This window comes from Hyalella azteca, unplaced genomic scaffold, assembly GCF_000764305.2.
Source record: "Hyalella azteca isolate HAZT.00-mixed unplaced genomic scaffold, Hazt_2.0.2 contig10556, whole genome shotgun sequence".
NCBI lineage: Eukaryota > Metazoa > Arthropoda > Malacostraca > Amphipoda > Hyalellidae > Hyalella > Hyalella azteca.
The window spans coordinates 19,354-38,244 of record NW_025940590.1 but is presented as its reverse complement, the minus strand read 5'-3'; the positions used below and the strand labels follow the sequence as shown (position 1 = coordinate 38,244).

General features: G+C 38.7%; 1 protein-coding gene across 1 annotated transcript in view; it reads left to right on the top strand.

The window, feature by feature from the left end:
- LOC108675652 (muscle calcium channel subunit alpha-1) overlaps positions 1 to 18,891 on the top strand; it is a 62,238-nt gene that overhangs the window by 25,058 nt on the left and 18,289 nt on the right. Inside the window, exons 3-8 of the mRNA XM_047882482.1 lie at positions 3,431 to 3,537; positions 9,169 to 9,296; positions 10,702 to 10,807; positions 13,225 to 13,364; positions 15,034 to 15,224; positions 16,568 to 16,794. Coding sequence (XP_047738438.1) covers positions 3,431 to 3,537; positions 9,169 to 9,296; positions 10,702 to 10,807; positions 13,225 to 13,364; positions 15,034 to 15,224; positions 16,568 to 16,794 — 899 coding nt within the window. The remainder of the gene's footprint in view (positions 1 to 3,430; positions 3,538 to 9,168; positions 9,297 to 10,701; positions 10,808 to 13,224; positions 13,365 to 15,033; positions 15,225 to 16,567; positions 16,795 to 18,891) is intronic.

Below are 18,891 nucleotides of genomic sequence, written 5' to 3'. Positions count from 1 at the left end.
TGAATGAATGGCATGTATGGCGGCCGATATATCCAAAATTTCCCGTGGGTGATTTCCCGTGAAATTTCTAATGAGAATTTCCCGTGAGAATTTCTAATTCTCACGATGGCTGAAGCACTCGCAGCTTTTCAATGAAAATTACGACCTTTAACTGATTTAAATCTACTATTTACGATTGACAATTGCCTAAATGATAGCCCTTTTCGAGATTTATTTACCATAAGTGATATCGTTTTATATCATATTTAGTACCTATAATCATGACGGTGAACAGTGTAATTAGGCGGGCGCAAAAGATTCGGTTCATTGCGGCTAATAAATGTATTGATGTCTCCCGGCGGAAAGGTCAGGTATCAGAATTATGGTACGATAGATCACATTTGTAATGGTTGCGCATAAAGTTGCTCTGATTATGAAATTTTGGTAAGTTTTTACAGTTACTTAATCAAAGATTACCTTTTCCTGTCAGTTTTCAATGCCCACTTCTAAAGCTATCTTCACCAGCACCTCTACCGTCCATTCCCTGCCACTGCCTCAAGTTACTTCCTCGTGACACTTTTAAATGTAATTTCTTCAATTTCCTCGGCATTCAATTAAATCCATCCTCCGGCTAAAAGGATAATCCCTCGAGGTCTTCTCTGATCTTTGCTGTAGTTTTCTTTGTTGCTCCCAATTCCCTTGCAAGTCTTCAAACTCTCAAAAATAAAATCGCGGCTCATGCAACCCCTGAAGCGGCGTCTCGTTTTCCCAGCGAAGGAACGCCTGGCAAGCTCGCCCATCTTCGCCCCTTTCATTTAACAAAAATTAAATTTGCTAATGATCGAGCTGTTTTTTTCGCATTTTCTTATTTATGGAAAAAATGCACTATTGTGCTCGCCATGTCCGCCTGTCTGTCCGTCCGTCCGTCCGTGACCTCAAGTTTTCGTCGGCGAGAAAATGCGCTCTCTGTCACTCACTGCAGTGAGTACTGAGTTTCCTTTTTGTGTCAATTCAACTTTATCTACAGTATCTCTTGACCCGATAAAGACACCGTTTCCGGCGGCTATTTGGTAAAATTTTAGCTCCAGCCCGCAACCATGAGAAAGTTTAACTTTAAACTTGACGCTTAATTTTTTTAAATGTCTTTGAAAACTCGTTTCAAGCAGTCGCTCTAGAACTCCTTAACCGATTTTCAAGTACACGAACAAATTAAATTACATTTTCAGCTTCAGGTATGACGTGAAGAGTTGAACTTACCATGCATCTCTGCGCTGCAAGTTCGTATATACTGTATGCTCAATTTATCGAGAACTTTTTGGCATCTGGGTGGGTCGGAATGACTCGTATTACAGCCTAAGATTAATAAGAATCCCCGAAAAGTTTAATTTCGAGACTCATGAATGATGAGTAATTAAAAATATGTAAATTTGTATTAGGTGTGCGTGTAACTCAACTTATCGGTAAATTGAGGAAATTTTTGTTTGATTAATGTTGTAGCAAAAGCAACAGGAAGAAGAACTCTGTTTATCCCCGTGTTTCCGCAGCCCGAAAGTCTGAGGCACTAAAGCAACGTCCTTGATAACCTTACCCCAACCATAGCGAGTCTCTCGCAGAGTCTCTATCATACCTTAATTTTTGTTAGGGTGCCTGCGTCGGTGCTGACCACGATAGTAGTGGTGGTCTGCATTACGCCCAAGTGAGGAGGGTGGACTGTTTTAACACATGTGAAAAGCAAAAACACACTGTTAAAAAAATTTCCGTTAACGGTATTATACCGGCGTTTCAGTGGCCGGTCGGCACGTGAAAAGAAATACCTTGTCGCCGTTTTTATTCTAATTTACACTAGAAATCCGTAAAACATCTGATAAAAACGGCGAAACAGTTTATTTTCACGGGGCGACCGGCCACTAGAATGCCCGTGGAACTTTTTTCGCCGTTTTTCCTAACAGTGCACTTCCGGACCTGTCAGTTGTCTCGCACTTAAACACTCAGCAGGTTCTGATAATCGAAATCCCGTAGGATGTATATTTTTTTGCTTAACGATGAAATTGCTACTTTTAACGGAGAATGCAGGATATAATAATTGATGTGGATTAAGGTGAAGGCTAATAGTTGACGAGGTCGCCATTTGCCCCCACGAGGCCCTGAATGCTAAATTCTGTAAAACGAGTCTTTAGCGGAAGGAATAAAACCATGCGCTGTATGAGTGTGCGGCTCCTGCAAAATTGACACAGCAAGTGAATTAGTAAAGTAACTGGTAGATTGGAAGTAACCCTAAATTTTTTACGTTTATAAACCTGCTAGCAAGATTTCTAAAACGCTCATTATTGACCCCTTAAGTAAATATTTTCTCTGTACCAAATATTTTAACATATGACTTTATATTTATCTAGAATGTACTTAGGAATGTATACTCAATTCGACCAGAATGATTGAATTAGGATTACGTGTATTATTGAAATGAATAATTGATTATGTCGAAACTCGTGCAAGGGAAATATTTAATTTTACGCTAAAGTTAAGCTGTGTAAAAATTTCGGTGTCGTTTTTCGTCTCGTTATATAGGGAATAAATTTATCTCACTAAATTAATATCTTTCTAAATATAATATCTCACTAAATTTACTCACAAATGAAACAATTAAACAACTTTTGACAGTAAACTTTTTATTCCTACGCAAAGTACGAGCATCCGACAAATAATTTGAGTGATTAGAGCTGCTGAACTGGACACATTTGTTGATAACTGCTGTGGATTAATTGGGAGCGGAGGAAAGGTTGAATTTTTTGACCTGATTTAAGGTATATTAGAAGCGGATTAAATCTTGAATTTGTTGTTAAAATTTGCTGTGGATTAGAAGCGGATGAATAGTTAAATTTGTTGTAAAGAATTAATATATCTTCGACTTTGCTGATTGTTTATTTTCTTTAAGAAAATAGAATTGACTTTCCTCTAGACACTTTTAAAATGTTTTTCTCGGGATTGGAAAGGAAATTATTCCTTGGTGATGCGACAACTTCTAGATTACAAGTGAAATAATGCGCTAATAGACATACTCTAAGAATACAGTTTTAGACAATGCAGTTTATGCCCATCGCTAATACATTATCACAATACGTATGTTGTGATAACGACCATATTGATGGGTTCTTATAACTAATAAACGATTTAACATGTAAATAAATGAGTGTCATTTATTATACCGCAGTGAAGCTATGGACGAAGAAACATAATATCCATATTTAGTGCCCATGCATATTGTTTGCAATTATTTACATCATTATTATTATTTCAATTCAGATACATCATATCCTTGTAATTGTTACATTCCTGTTAATATCTCATGATAAATAACCCCCTCTTCTCTACCCCCCCAGGGGGGAGGTGTTGTATTTATTACATTCCTGTTAATATCTTATGATAAATAACCCCCCCTTTTCTTTATCCCCAGGGGGGGAGGTGGGGGCGAGCGTGGGGGCGTCGGGGGTGGGCGACAAGACGCTGCCGTCACCGTGGCAGACCGCGGCCGCCGCCAGCTCCGAGCAGCAGGCAGCTCAGGTCTGTTGTTGTCTTATTGTGTTGTGTTGTGTTGTTGTGTTGTGCTGTGTTGTTGTGTTGTTTGCTGTGTAGAAGCAGCAGGCAGCTCAGGTCTGTTGTTGTCTTGTTGTGTTGTGTTGTGTTGTGTTGCGCTGTGCTGTTGTGTTGTGTTGTGTGCTGTGTTGTTTGCTGTGTAGAAGTAGCAGGCAGCTCAGGTCTGTTATCTTGTTGTGTTGTGTTGTGTGCTGTTGTTGTGTTGTGTTGTGTGCTGTTGTTGTGTTGTGTTGTGTGCTGTGTTGTTTGCTGTGTAGAAGCAGCAGGCAACACAGGTCTGTTGCTATCTTATTGAACTTGTGCTGTGTTATGTTGTGCTGTTGTGCTGTTTTGTGTTGTGTTGTGTGTTGTTTTGTTGTGCTGTGTTGTGTGCTGTGTTGTGTTGTGTGCTGTGTGCTGTGTTGTGGGCTGTGTAGACATTCTTATTTGTGATGTTTTTGATTAAGTGAGTTTAATTGTGTTGTATAAATGTTTATTTGTGTTAATTTTGATTTAGCGGGATCATTTGCGCTGTGTAGACGTGCTTACTTGTGTGGTTTTTTACTCTGAGCTTCTGTGTCTGTAATAAATGTTTACCTGTGTTGATTTAGATTTCTTCAGCTAATGTGTGGTGTATAAATGCTTATTTATGTTGTTTTTCTATTTAATATGTTTTAGTTTGTGTGTGCCCATTAGTTGTTGCTCATTCTGCTTGCTTACGATTAAGAACTGAGCTCAGTTTTAGATTGCCCAGATTTTTATTATTATTTTATGTTTGTTTTAAGCTTTGTTATGTCAAGTTACGTCGTTTTGCGTTGAGTTATGCCGTGTTAAGTTATTTTACGTCATGTTACGTTGATTTATATCACACTCGTATTGCGTTATTTTACCTCATGTTACATGTTACGTCGTATTTGTCGTTTTAATTTTTGAAACGTCATGTTACGTTATGATACGACAAATTACATTGTTTCGTAATGTTTTGTTAAGTTGCAGCATGTTACGTTATTATATGTCTAGCTAGTTTGTCATGCTTTACATTACATCATGTTTCGATAGGTTGCGTCATCTTACATTATTTTACGTTATTTTACGTCATTTTAAGTTATTTACGTTATGTTTCGTCAACTTATTTCATGTTAGGTCAAGCTAAAACGTCGTGCTACATTCATTTGGTCATGCCCTCAAGCCACGTCATGCCACATTCCGCTACCTTGCGCCACGTCATGCCACATTACGCTACCTTGCGCCACGTCATGTCACATTACGCTACCTTGCGCCACGTCATGCCACATTACGCTACCTTGCGCCACGTCATGTTGGGGGACGTTGGTATTGAAGGGACGTTGGTGTTGTGGGACGTTGGTGTTGTGGGACGTTGGTGTTGTGGGACGTTGGCGTTGTGGGACGTGGGTGTTGGGGGGGTGGTTTGTGTGTCGAAGAGGGCCGTTGGTGTGTGTGTGTGTGTGTAGGGGACGTTGGTGTGTGTGGGGGACGTTGATGTTGTGGGACGTTGGTGTTGAGAGGACGCTTTATGTGTGTCGAAGAGGAACGTTGCTGTGTGTATCGGGGACGTTGATGTGTGAAAGTGGGAAGCTGGTGTGTGTGGGGGATGGTTTGTGTGTGTGGAGGGAGACGCTGGTGTGTGGTGTTTGTGTTGACCGAGTGTAGAGTTTTTGAAGGCCAGCTCGTATAAGTGAGGAGGACGGCGCGGGTGGACGGTGGCAGGACTTGGCTTCTTGCCCAACCTCGGCTGTCCGCAAATGCTGTCCATAATTCACGAGTCACGCTTTACGACCATTTCAATGGCGGATAAAACACGCTTCGTGGCTCCCGACAAATTGCCGCTGGTCTTCTTTCCTGTTATAATAATAACAATGATCACTAGTATTGCTTTAGCTGAATTCGGTCTGTGCTGTGGAACTGCGTATTTATTAACATGTATTTAAAATGAGATATTGCCGTAATAAACATTTCCAGTTCATGATACCATCAACGGTAATCAATGATGATTACAAGGACTAGTAGGGATGCGGACTACACTTTTGCTTGAAATATTCGTGTTGGGGTTTGAAATAAGAGTTGAGGAGAAATTACGTTGTCCGTGATTGTCCATTAAAAGACATTACGTGAGTGCTTTCCTTATGTGATCCCTTGCAGTCCATCTGTGTACTTTCACCCTTCATATGTGCTCTCGCCTTCTGTGTGCTATCGCTTTCCATATGAAGGCTCGTGCCATCCATATGTGTGACCTTGCTTACATTATTGTGTGTGACCTCGCTTGTGTTTATTGTGTGTGTGTGACCTCGCTCACTTTATTGTGTGACCTCCCGCCTTCCCTGAGTGTCCTTCGCCTTCCATATGTGTACTCTTGCTGTCCATGCATATGCTTAGGTCCTCCATCTGTGTAATTTCACTCCCCTTGTCTCTTCTTACTCTCCATATGTGCACCTTTGCTGTAAAAAGAATCAACACTACGAAATATTTTTGCAGTGTTCGTTTAGTTGAATTTCTTGAAGTCTTGCGACGTCGTTTTCTAATCCTTCATCCTTCAACGTCGCGAAGCTTCCTGCCGACGCGAACCAGTCTGTTGAAGTCTCGACCTTGCAGAACCTGTGTATAACTGAAGAACAATTACTGTCCCGATCGACTAATGGGGTTGTTCGTAATCTGCTGACAGGTGTGATTATTTTTCTTTAGAAAAATTCACATCGACTGAAAAGTTTGCCTGGAGTATCGTGTTTTTTTAGGTCAGCAAATTGAATTGTCCAATTTGACCTGTTTATTATTTTGCAATCGAATTATTTTAGTTCTGATTCGTTATCTGTGTTGCAGGACCTTTCTTTTTCATCATCATCAAGTTTCTGAAGCTGCTGCTTCTTGGACCCAACGAAAGTTTTCTCGACTCTTAATCTGGCGAAAACATTTATTTCATTCGGACACAGGCTTCAAATTCAATTATTATTTGAAACACCACGTGGATGTACCTTTTAAATGTTGGCCTTACTTATATATAAATTAATATCGCTTCAATGAGATTCTTACTTATTGTAACTTTCGGATGAACACAGACCGGTAAGACGAAAAATATCTATCGCAATGATGTATTTTCAAAAGTTTTTATTTAATATCATCTTGAAACCACTATATTAAGTACACATCTAAATTCTCTTCAAAAAGAAAAAGAGTCTATCGGTAAGGCTGTTTATAGAACCAGTGCGGTTAGCTATATACATATATTGTAGTTTCATCTGTTGGATAAGCTCGCATGTACAGGAGTTGCGTGTTTCACTTGTGTAGAACCTGTAGCCCTCGGCCGGTCGACTGTGCAGTTACAGTCACAGTAAAATTTTAAAGTGTCACTTAAATCTAGGTATATAAATCAAGGCTTCCGTTGCTAAAAGGAAAAATTTCAAATATAGTTAAATAACGTTGGCCATACCGCATTAATAAATAAATAGTATTGTCTGGCATTACATGTATCGTCTCGCCCATTTCAAGACCACGCGCCATTGCTCTGCTGTTTGTCATTCTACAAATCTTCACTTTTTCCAACTGTAGGTGCCTTTTTTCAAAATATACAGTGGGGGGAAATAAATATTCGTACACTTGAAAAATCGTATTTTAATGTATGTAAGTACACAAACTGAACAGGAAAAGTGATTTATATTATGTATAGAGTGTATTCAACCAAGTATTAAATTAAAATAATGCGGATTTATTGTTTTGTACGAATACTTTTTTCACCCGAAAAGTTAACATGTTGCATTGTTTTTTGTTGCATTGAGATTTAATTTCTTTTGATAGTATTTTTGAATACTATGCGTCTCTATACATAATTTAAATCACTTTTCCTGTTAAGTTTGTGTACTTACATACATTAAAATACGATTTTTCAAGTGTACGAATATTTATTTCCCCCCACTGTAAGCGCGATGTATGGAAGATAATTTAATTATTGAGAATACCGACTCTCTAATTACGAAATCACTTAATTAGCACAGAACTCAAGCTTACTTCATCATAATTCACGTAAGCAATAATATATGGATAGCGATAAAACAACCAGACACGGAATTTTTTCTTACGGCAAGTTGAAGTATTTTTTCTCGCCTGCTTCTAGATGATCTTGCGAATGGACGTGCTAGCGTCGTACTTCTTATAAGAACTTCTCGTTAACAATGTAAATGCGGAAGAATTTTGTGCAGAAGTGCAAATATTGACAATGAGGATTTTTAGAGAAAATTCCTGTTACATTGATTGCCCCCTACCATAAATTTACTAAAAAAATTAGACGTCAGACTCATTTTAAAATTGGTAGATAAATTAATTGCGGTTGGCTTTTGTCCTCCGTTGAAACGCGTGCCCAGAACATTCCGCTGAAACTTTCATGTATGGAGTTTACTGAGATGAAAAATATTAATGTAAGTGACAAGTAGAAATACGTATTTTTGTCTAAAAAATCAACATTTTTGATTGATATAATCATTCCAATATCACATTAGCAGCTATCCTCTTATTCTTTGTTAACATTATATTTTTTCATTAGTTTATCTGATTGTTGACTCCAAATTAGCTACGTCTAATAAAGAGTGAAATAATTTTGATGTATGGTATATAAACTAAATACATTTATTATGGTACAAGTTTGATCAGCTTCTCATTTGAATCGGTAATTTTGTATTTTTTTGTGCTCGTTATTCATATAATTTATAAGTTCAATTTTTTTAATGACGTTGTTTTGACATTTGAGTTTAAGTATAATTTTTTTGGGGAAAACAGAGACAGCGTGTCAGGTGAATTTGAATCATGAAGCTCGTCAGGTATTTTTAAGGCGTTGCATACATCATCCACCAGCCTTTTTTGGTGACCTGGAAAGAAATTTATTAAAAAAGAAGGGAATTTATTTATTATTACCTCGTCGTCTACTATTCTTTTTCATTTGTTGGGCCTTTATTGTAGCGAAATCAAATGCTGATTAATTTGATTGTAAAGCTCATAAACTCGCGATTCTCCAAGGGATCCTTCTGTTAAGAATATGCTCGTTTGTTACGATGTAGTCAAAAAATATAACGCTATTTTTAATTTTTTCATACGATGTTTCTAGACGTATGTATTTTTTTACTCTTTATCTCAATAAAATCTGGCCCAAATGTGCAGAAGATGGCGTAGTTTCTTCCGCACACTGTAAAAAATGTTCACATTCAATGAAATTTTCATAGCCAACCTTCACAATACTTGAATCTTGACTCTATTCATTTGCATTAAATGGCGTATTCTACTAATTTATTAAAATAATACACAAATATAACCTCAACAATATTTTTGTTCGCACTGATGATTACTGGGCGGCCCAGTGGTTACAGTTCAGAGTATCAAGTTTGGCGCAGAGAGGTGCGGGTTCGATCCCAGCTCTGTGCGCCAGTTTCTGGTCAGAATCGGCAAGGAGGCCGGGCGGTTAAGCGCAGCAGAATTGTAGCAGTGAGTTGCGAGTTCGAGATCGCATCAAGCTGTGAACGTTCTGCGATATTAAGGATCGGCGACAGGCCTACGGCCTAATAAACGCTGAAACCGCTATTATTATTTATTATTAAGAAACTGTATTGAACTTCTGTGCAGGCACGGAAGCGGCCGCCCCCGCGTCGACCCGTGGGCAAGCCTCCGGAGAACAGACCTCAGCGCGCCCTCTTCTGCCTCGGCCTTAAGAACCCTATACGGAAGCTCTGTATAGACGTCGTCGAGTGGAAGTATCCTTTATTGTTGCTGTATGAAACGTACTTTATTGCTGTATTGTAGTGAATATAGACGTCGTCGAGTGGAAGTATTCTTTATTGCTCGGTATTTTATTTATTTGATATCCTTTAAACGCTCGGTATTTACGGACGTTGCAAACACGTTCCTACATCCATGAACGTAAAACAGACGTAATCAAGCATTGCCACTTGCGCTCTAGTTTCTCGAGACCCAAGCTGTAGGCATATTACAACACTCTAGACACCGACACTCACGCTCTAGATTCTATAGACCTGTGCTGTAGGCATATCACAGCCCTCTAGACATCGACCCTCACGCTCTAGATTCTATAGACCTGTGCTGTAGGCATATTACAGCCCTCTAGACACCGACACTCACGCTCTAGATTCTATAGACCTGTGCTATAGGCATATTACAGCCCTCTAGACATCGACACTCACGTTCTAGATTCTATAGACCCACGCTGTAGGCATATTACAGCACTCTAGACACCGACACTCGCTCTCTAGATTCTATAGACCCTTGCTGTAGGTATATTACAGCACTCTAGACATCGACATTCACGTTCTAGATTCCTTAGACCCACGCTGTAGGCATATTACAGCCCTCTAGACACCGACACTCACGCACTAGATTCTATAGACCCACGCTGTAGGTATATTACAGCCCTCTAGACACCGACACTCACGCTCTAGATTCTATAGACCTGTGCTGTAGGCATATTACAGCACTCTAGACACCGACACTCACTCTCTAGATTCTATAGACCCACGCTATAGGCATATTACAGCCCTCTAGACACCGACACTCACGCTCTAGATTCTATAGACCTGTGCTGTAGGCATCAAAGCGACATCTTCGTTGGGAGTTCATCGGCCGGAAGAACGCTTCTCTGCCCGGAACGTTGATATGCCAGCTTCGGTATTGGAAGTCAATGCGTGGATTGCGTCGCAACGTCCAAAAATTTACAGAAAATTTCAGGCGATAGCTTTGACTGCTCTGAGCAGTGCATGCGTATCATTAATAGACGACCGGCTTCTCTTCCTAATAGCTACTCCTATTGTAATTAATATATTAACTTCATTGACACCATATTTTAGTTAGTAATTAATTTGTTAGCATGGAACGCTAGAATAATAATAATAATAGCGATTTCAGTGTTTATTAGGCCATAGGCCTGTCGCCGATTCTCAACATCGCAAAACATTCACAGCATTTTGTAACTGCATTTTTGTCATTTTTGAATAACTTTACATGAACAGCTTTTCTGAACACCGTGTTTTTTTTGTGGCCCTCGTAGTATTATGTTCTGGCCCGCGTTATTTTATTTTTGGACGACGCGATATAAACATTGTTATGTGTTGTGCTGGAGGCCTGTTTTCTTAACGATTTGATCAGACCCTTCGAATGGTTCATCTTGCTGACCATCTTCGCCAACTGCGTCGCCTTGGCTGTGAACACACCGTTCCCTAACAGCGACTCTAACAAGACCAACGCCATGCTTGTGAGTAGTATAGTATAGTATAGTATAGTATAGTATAGTATAGTATAGTATAGTATCTTCGGCATTAAAGAATAGGCCTGGATAGGCCTGTCGCCGATTCTTGTGCTTTTCTTGACTAGACTGGCCTTTTGATCAGATCTTTTCAAAGGACCGTAGATTTAAAATAGCTTCTAGATATCAGTTGTTCCGTAGAATTAGAATACGAGGCATTTTAAGACTAAACATGCTCATGCATGGCCTTGTCTAGTCTGTTCTTAAACGCGTTAGTAGTAGTGCTAGTGATTCACCACACTTCTCACCACCTCACCGTTAAAGTAGCAACGTTACCAGGGCTCCCAGGCTGCGCGCGACTGTGTCGATCCTGCCATTCGTCTCGTCATTATTAAAAAGAACGCATCAAAAAGTATTTGTTGAAAGAGACAACTTGTCGTTCCCAAAAATTACTTTTGAATAAACACTCATTGAAAATTTACAGACGCGGCAGCTTCTGATTGGATTACCAGAAGCTGGGGCGACTCTAAATTTTGTTAGGGCAATAACTGTTCACGGCCTGTTACAACTTGTTGCTTGCTTGTATATGTGTATTTTAGTGGTGGGATCAACTGGATTTTCGCGAGATCACAGAACGAGGTTGTGAATGAAGCCTAGAGATTACAGAACGATCTGCAGCTTTGTTCCAACAATCTTGTTATGTCTAAAACTAATGAGTAGATTTGTTTCGTTCTAAGGAAGTGTTCACAAATCTAATTATGCAATTCTTCTTGAATTGAATGAGTGATAGGTAAGCAACTCAAAAAGCTATTATAACTGCAGTACTCTTATAAACTGTCTAGAATATTTGTGAAAACGCTGCTAAACAGTCCAGTTTATTGCAAGATATCTTGCAACCGTTGCAGTGAACTACTTGAAAATCCGACTTACGTTAGGTAATGCACTGCTTGCAAGGTCGCGCCAGCAGCCTATAGTCCAATATCTCGTGCGCAGTAAATGCACAGCTAAAATGCATCGCGAATCTCGTAAAAATCTTGCCGACTGCATATTTTATGGTTTTGTATCGCCCATCCCAGCAATAATGGATAGTCTTGGCAGCAGCGCAGGATAGCCGGGAAAGAGGTCCTATAGGAGACCTTCTCTGCAGTGCTCGGGAGCCTCGGTCGGATTTTAATATGGATTGCTGAGTGCTGAAATCTGTCAATCTTGTGTGCTGTTCATGTGAATAGAATAAAAGCTTAGGGTTTCTGCACAGTTTCTAAAGCGTTTATTTAGTTAGATTATCCACAAATGCCGATTGTAACGGATTGCCTTCAACGAAAGGCTGTGACTTTTGGACAATTTTGTTTTCCCGGATTTATTATTCGTCCGCGTATGACAATCCGAATTGGGATTGAGGTAATTCTTTTTACTTTCTGAGTTAATGAAAAATTCTAGATTATTATGCAGGAATCTTACAAGTTTTCCCGTTTGTTGAGGCAAATTAATAATTTGGTGGCAGCTCCTATATATTTATTTGTTTTATTGTAGTTACTTTCAAGGCGGAGAGAGTGCCCGGCTCTTGTAGCGCATGGATTACTTGGGCCGGTATAAATAATTCATTTTTTAGGAATTAGATGAAAACTTCGGAGACAACATGGCAGCCAAACTGACCTCAAATGGTTATATGCTTATGCATGGTTTCAATTCAATTAAAATTTATATCAATTTATGAACAGCCTACGGTGTGTTGAAGTTGAAGCATTGAACATCAATTTCATGCTAATTAAAGATTTTAGTATTCGCTGATTTTAGTATCCGTGTCCAAGTATTATGTCTTCTCCTCACAGGATTATTTTAAAAAATTGAAGTAATTTACAGGACAATCAACGACTATCAAGTCATCGTTCAATGTTTGGTTTGGCGAGTCAACACGACGATTGAGTAATTTCATTACCAATTTTTAAAATTGTTTTTCTTGATTTTGTGCATCAGACTTCATGTATTATTTGGAAGCTCGAAAGAAAGGTTTCATAGTACATTTTATTACACTATCTCAATATCATTTTATTACAATATTGATTAATCAGTATAAAAATATAAATATATAATCAGTATAAAAATATATAAGTTTCTTACGCAAAAAATTAAGAATTTATACGACATACTAACAACTAAAGTATATATGCCTATTATAGGGATATACGTAAAAATTTAAGTTGAAACACCTCAGCAAATAATTTCAATTTTCTGACGTAGATTCTGTTCTACGTCAATAACAATTTCAATGTTCTGAGTGGTTTGTAAATTGATTGTAATTTCAAACATTTAACCTGTAACTGGACCATGCAGGAGGAGATCGAGATAATTTCAATGTTCTGACGTATTGAGTGGTTTGTAAATTGATTGAAATTGCAAACAATTAACCTGTAATTGGACCATTACAGGAGGAGATTGAGATCATCTTCATGGTAATCTTCACGCTGGAGTGCGGTATGAAGATACTGGCATACGGCTTCGTTATGCATCAGGGCGCATACCTCAGATCCGTGTGGAACTTCATCGATTTTCTCATCGTCGTCATCGGGTGAGTCATCGATGAGTTCAACATGAGTGCTCGCTAATTTACATCAAGAATTTATTATTATAATGGAAATGTGTGCTGCTTGATTGTTGATGAAAATTTTACGTTGTTCTGTATTGCAAATGATAGATGAGCCGGTAAATTGATATGAGTGTGATGAGTGATGGAGAGTGATGGTGTGAGTGATGGCATGATGTGTCGTTGACACTATTTAATTTATTGTACGATGAAGCCGTGTGAAACTGTGAATAATTCTGCGATGAAGCCGTGTGAAGCTGTGAATAATTGTGCGGCGAAGAAGCAGTGTGAAACTGTGAATAATTGTGTGATGAAGCCGTGTGAAACCGAACGTGTGATTGGCTCTACAGTTGCGGATCAACTTTGTACGCCCAGCTGAATAATTGTATTGCCATGTACTAATTTATTTCACCTACATTACACTGTCGCTTATTTCGTTATTCATCGTCTACACTGTTAGAAAAATTAACGTTAACGGTATTACAGGCGTTTCAGTGGCCGGTCGGCACGTGAAAAGAAACACCGTGTCACCGGTTTTATTCTAATTTAACACTATAAATCCGTAAAACATCTGATAAAAACGGCGAAACAGTTTATTTTCACGGGGCGACCGGCCACTAGAACGCCAGTGGGACCGTTTTCTCGCCGTTTTTTCGAACAGTGTAATTGCGTCATCAATATGAATATTTATTTTACATTTATGCCCATTATAGTTTACTTTTCCTGTGCGATAGCAAGGTTGATTGTGTTACTTCTATCTACATTTACTTATGTGCCTAAGTGTTATGGTTTAGGCTAAACTCCTGAGTGCAAATTGTGTCTTTAGTTTCATTGTTTATTAGTTTGTTTTAGCGTAAATCTCCAACCCCCAGAAGCTCGGCCCTATATCGTTATGGTCTAGTAATTATATGGTCTAGTAATTATGTATGGTCTAATACATATGGTCTAGTAATTATCTCCCGTATATATTAAACTTAGAGAAATTGCAAACTGGTTACTGCAGTCAAGCTTCAAAGCCGCGGATTCTTGAAACAGATTCGGATTGCTTCTGAACCTATCAGTACTGAGCTAACTTATTTATATATGAGTCGCACTATCTTCTGTTCATTAGGGCTTCAAAATTTAAATATAATCCCTATAATGATTATTAATATGTGCTGCGAACAGTTATATAATATAGATGAATGCTCCTGTTTCGCATTTATTTCCATCACATCCTCATCAAAACGCTGACCAAAATTTGTATCGTAAAATACTACAAAGATGTTCACTTTCTGAATCTTGATATTGAATATGTACTTAATAATTATATGAATATTAATAATATATTAATAATAATAATAATACTAATAATAATAATATGAATCTCAATAATTTGTTAATATGTAATTAAAATTGTCGACTTGACTTAATCATTTTATTGTTAAAGATCTTCACTTGCTGAATCTTCATTCATTGATTAATATGTACATAAAATTCTTGACTTGACTTAATCATTTAATTATTAATTATATTTATTAATTAAGTGTGTTATGACTCAGGCTCATCAGCGCCGTGCATCTTCATTTCTATTAATATATACAAGAAATTATTGACATAACTTAATCATTCTATTATTAATTATGTTTATTAATTAAGTATGGTCATGGTTCAGGCTGATCAGCGCCGTGCTGGACATGATCATGACGGAGTCTGCGGAGACAAGCTTTGACGTGAAGGCCTTACGCGCCTTCAGGGTGCTGCGCCCCCTACGCCTGGTGTCGGGGGTACCTAGTGAGTGGGGGGCTAGTGAGGGGGGCCTTACGCGCCTTCAGGGTGCTGCGCCCCCTACGCCTGGTGTCGGGGGTACCTAGTGAGTGGGGGGCTAGTGAGGGGGGCCTTACGCGCCTTCAGGGTGCTGCGCCCCCTACGCCTGGTGTCTGGGGTACCTAGTGAGTGGGGGGCTAGTGAGGGGCTGTCTCTTATACACATCTAGATGTGTATAAGAGACAGCATGATAACAGCCTGCATGATAACAGCCTGCATGATAACAGCCTACATGATAACAGCCTACATGATAACAGCCTGCATGATAACAGCCTACATGATAACAGCCTACATGATAACAGCCTGCATGATAACAGCCTGCATGATAACAGCCTGCATCATAACAGCCTACATGATAACAGCCTACATGATAACAGCCTGCATGATAACAGCCTGCATCATAACAGCCTGCATGATAACAGCCTGCATCACATGACGGCCTGCATCACATGATAACAGCCTGCATCACATGACAGCCTGCATCACATGATAACAGCCTGCATCACATGACGGCCTGCATCATATGACAGCCTGCATCACATGACGGCCTGCATCACATGATTACAACCTGCATCACATGATAACAGCCTGCATCACATGATGGCAGCCTGCATCACATAACAGCCTGCATCACATGATAACAACCTGCATCACATGATAACAACCTGCATCACATGATAACAGCCTGCATCACATGACAGCCTGCATCACATGACGGCCTGCATCACATGACGGCCTGCATCACATGACAGCCTGCATCACATGACAGCCTGCATCACATGACAGCCTGCATCACATGCCAGCCTGCATCACATGACAGCCTGCATCACATGACAGCCTGCATCACATGACAGCCTGCATCACATGACAGCCTGCATCACATGCCAGCCTGCATCTAGGAATAGGCTTCTAATATCAATCTTGAAACTCGTGATGATATTCCTTAAAACATATTCAATGCAGTTACAGTTTGAGTAAATCATTAGTAATCAATCGTTATGAGTACTCTTTTCTTGATAACTCGTCATATTATACGATGGTTTATCATTGGCATAATCTTTGTACTCGCCTGCTAGCTTAAGTGTGGACCAATGCTGGTCTTTCCCATTTGCTGTGGATTATTAAATTAATGACATTAATAGCATTGTAAATTTGAGATAATAATTATCTAATTATGCGAGAAAACTTTAGTCCCTATAACGAAGCGCACGAAACATATTGCTCCATTTCTCTATAATGAAAATGTATTATTTATTGCATTTTCGGGCAATGTGTAACGAAACATATTGTTCAATATCTCCATAATGAAAAATTTTCCTTATTTATTGCATTTTCGGGAAATGTTTAAACCAAGAATGAAGTTGATGAAAAATGTATTTCAGGGGAGCAGATGGAGGGCCCTCATCCATGCAGCAAGGAAGATGGACAAGGTTTTAAGTGTACGACATTAAAGCTATACAACTACACGGGCGCCGGCCCGTACTATGTATGCGAAGACCGATGGGAAGGCCCGAATTTCGGCATCACTAATTTCGATAACTTCGGTCTGGCCATGTTAACTGTTTTCCAGTGCATCACCATGGAGGGGTGGACCGATATGATGTATTTCGTGAGTAGATTTTGTGTTTCCTAGTGGTTATCAATATCTATTAGATTTTATTCATCTTGATTTTTTGTGATTTAGATGACTTTTTTTGTACTTTTTTCAGGGAATATGAATTTGTCTACGTGGTGGTCGTTAATTTTTATTGTTGCCCGCTATTTATGTGGATGTTGTAGATTTATGGAAGAATTTTATACAGAGAGCTCAGCTCCAAGTGCAAGGAAAGCTTGCCCACAATCGCAAGTTAATTTTAAAATTATGAAAGTTAAAATCGGGATGGAAACTTCCATGGATTAAAATGTTACGGAATGTCCTGTTATATTTCACCGTCTGCCCCTCTTCCTCTTCTGACGTAGTTAAGTTACCTACGTAATAATCAAATTACCTCGTAAAATTTATCTTGAGAATTTATTGCATGACGATTTTAACAGGAAAACATCAGTTAATTATCGCTGACCGCAAGCACAATTTGGTTTAATGTGGCCGCTTCCCGGTTATCAAATAAAACTTGCTATTAAAAAAAATTTGTTGGTTTCCACCAAGTCTTACAACTTTTTTGTCTGGTCATCGGAATTTTTTTAACGATGATATCTTGTCACTGTTACCGCAACGGAATACTTCGGAGCAGGATGACTTTTTATTATGGATTATATGATAGATTTCTCGGTCCAGCAGCTCATTTAAATAATTAGTGCAAATCTAACTAGATGAATAACTGAATGTATTGCGAGAAAAAACTGTTACAGGCTCGTAACTTTGCCACAGTCTTAACTTTTTGTCGAGGAAGTCGGTGAACACACAAATGCAGCTTCTCTTGCTGCCACTTACTGGAAGCTGGAACGGATTTAGGAAAACGGATGGCGTTACTTCTGCCAGCACTGGAATTGATTGTGAAAGTCGAGAATTTCTGTCTGTCTTTGTACATGTTAAATTTATTACTACATATTTTCTTTGAATAAATTGAATAAAATTTATCAATATATAAATTGATGAACTATTGAGCTATTTGTTGATGTGAAAATTTTTTATGGCTCTAATTTTTATAGACTTGCAGGTGTTTTGTCTACATTAGTGTTTAGATATTCATCTCGATAGGCATTTGAGCTGAGCATCTCATGTATGTCAAATAGTTTAATAGCTCATGATTATATCAAATTTTCAATGACCTGCTGACAAAACTGTGTCAAACTTTACTCGAGTTACCCCTGATAATAATCCCTCTTCAATTAATTAGTAAAGCTCAAGACTACTCAAGACTACATTAGGAAAGCTTATGCATGTTTATGCGACAAGTTTTTCTTTACATTTTTCTGAATGAGAACTAAAAGTTCGATGGCATTTCAACTATACCGATGTAGTTTGACATCGCTGAGCCACATCAAGATATTAGAGTTTTCAGGAGCCATTGACGATGTCATGTTATTGAAAAAAATATTTATTTTACATGTACCTAGTCTTGCTTTTACTACCAAGACTGCCAGCAAATGATGCACGCACAGTTTCTGTGCATCATTTGATTATCCAGGGAACTTATAGATTTTGTGAATGCTTTGATTATTAATGTACAGATACATTTAGATTATTCGATTGACTAGACCGATAGAAATATGTGCTTGCTTTCTGGAGTTTACATAGATCGATGAAACATTTTTTGATTGCTGCAGGTATAGATCGATGACATATTTTTCTGATTGCTGGAGGTTATAGTTCGATGGCTTATTTCCTGGATTTCTAGAGGTTATGGATCAATAGAATATATATGTGCTGGATTACGGGAGGTTATATGCAAGGGTATTTTAAATGATGGACCTAATTTCATAATTTTCTATTTATTTAGGAATATATTCAAAATGAATAGGTAGTTTATAGAGAAATGGAAAAAGAAAAATAGAATTTTTTACATATTTTAAAATGTTCAATATCTCTTTTGTGCATCACGGCAAACATCTAAACGGCAGCCAAACTCGTCCCACACGAGAAAGCATATCTTCTGTTACTGAGTGCACCGTAGCAGTGATACGGTTCTTCAGATCAATCAGAGTTGCTGGTAGAGGCGGGACGTAAACAGAGGTGCTGGTAGAGGCGGGACGTAAACAGAGTTGC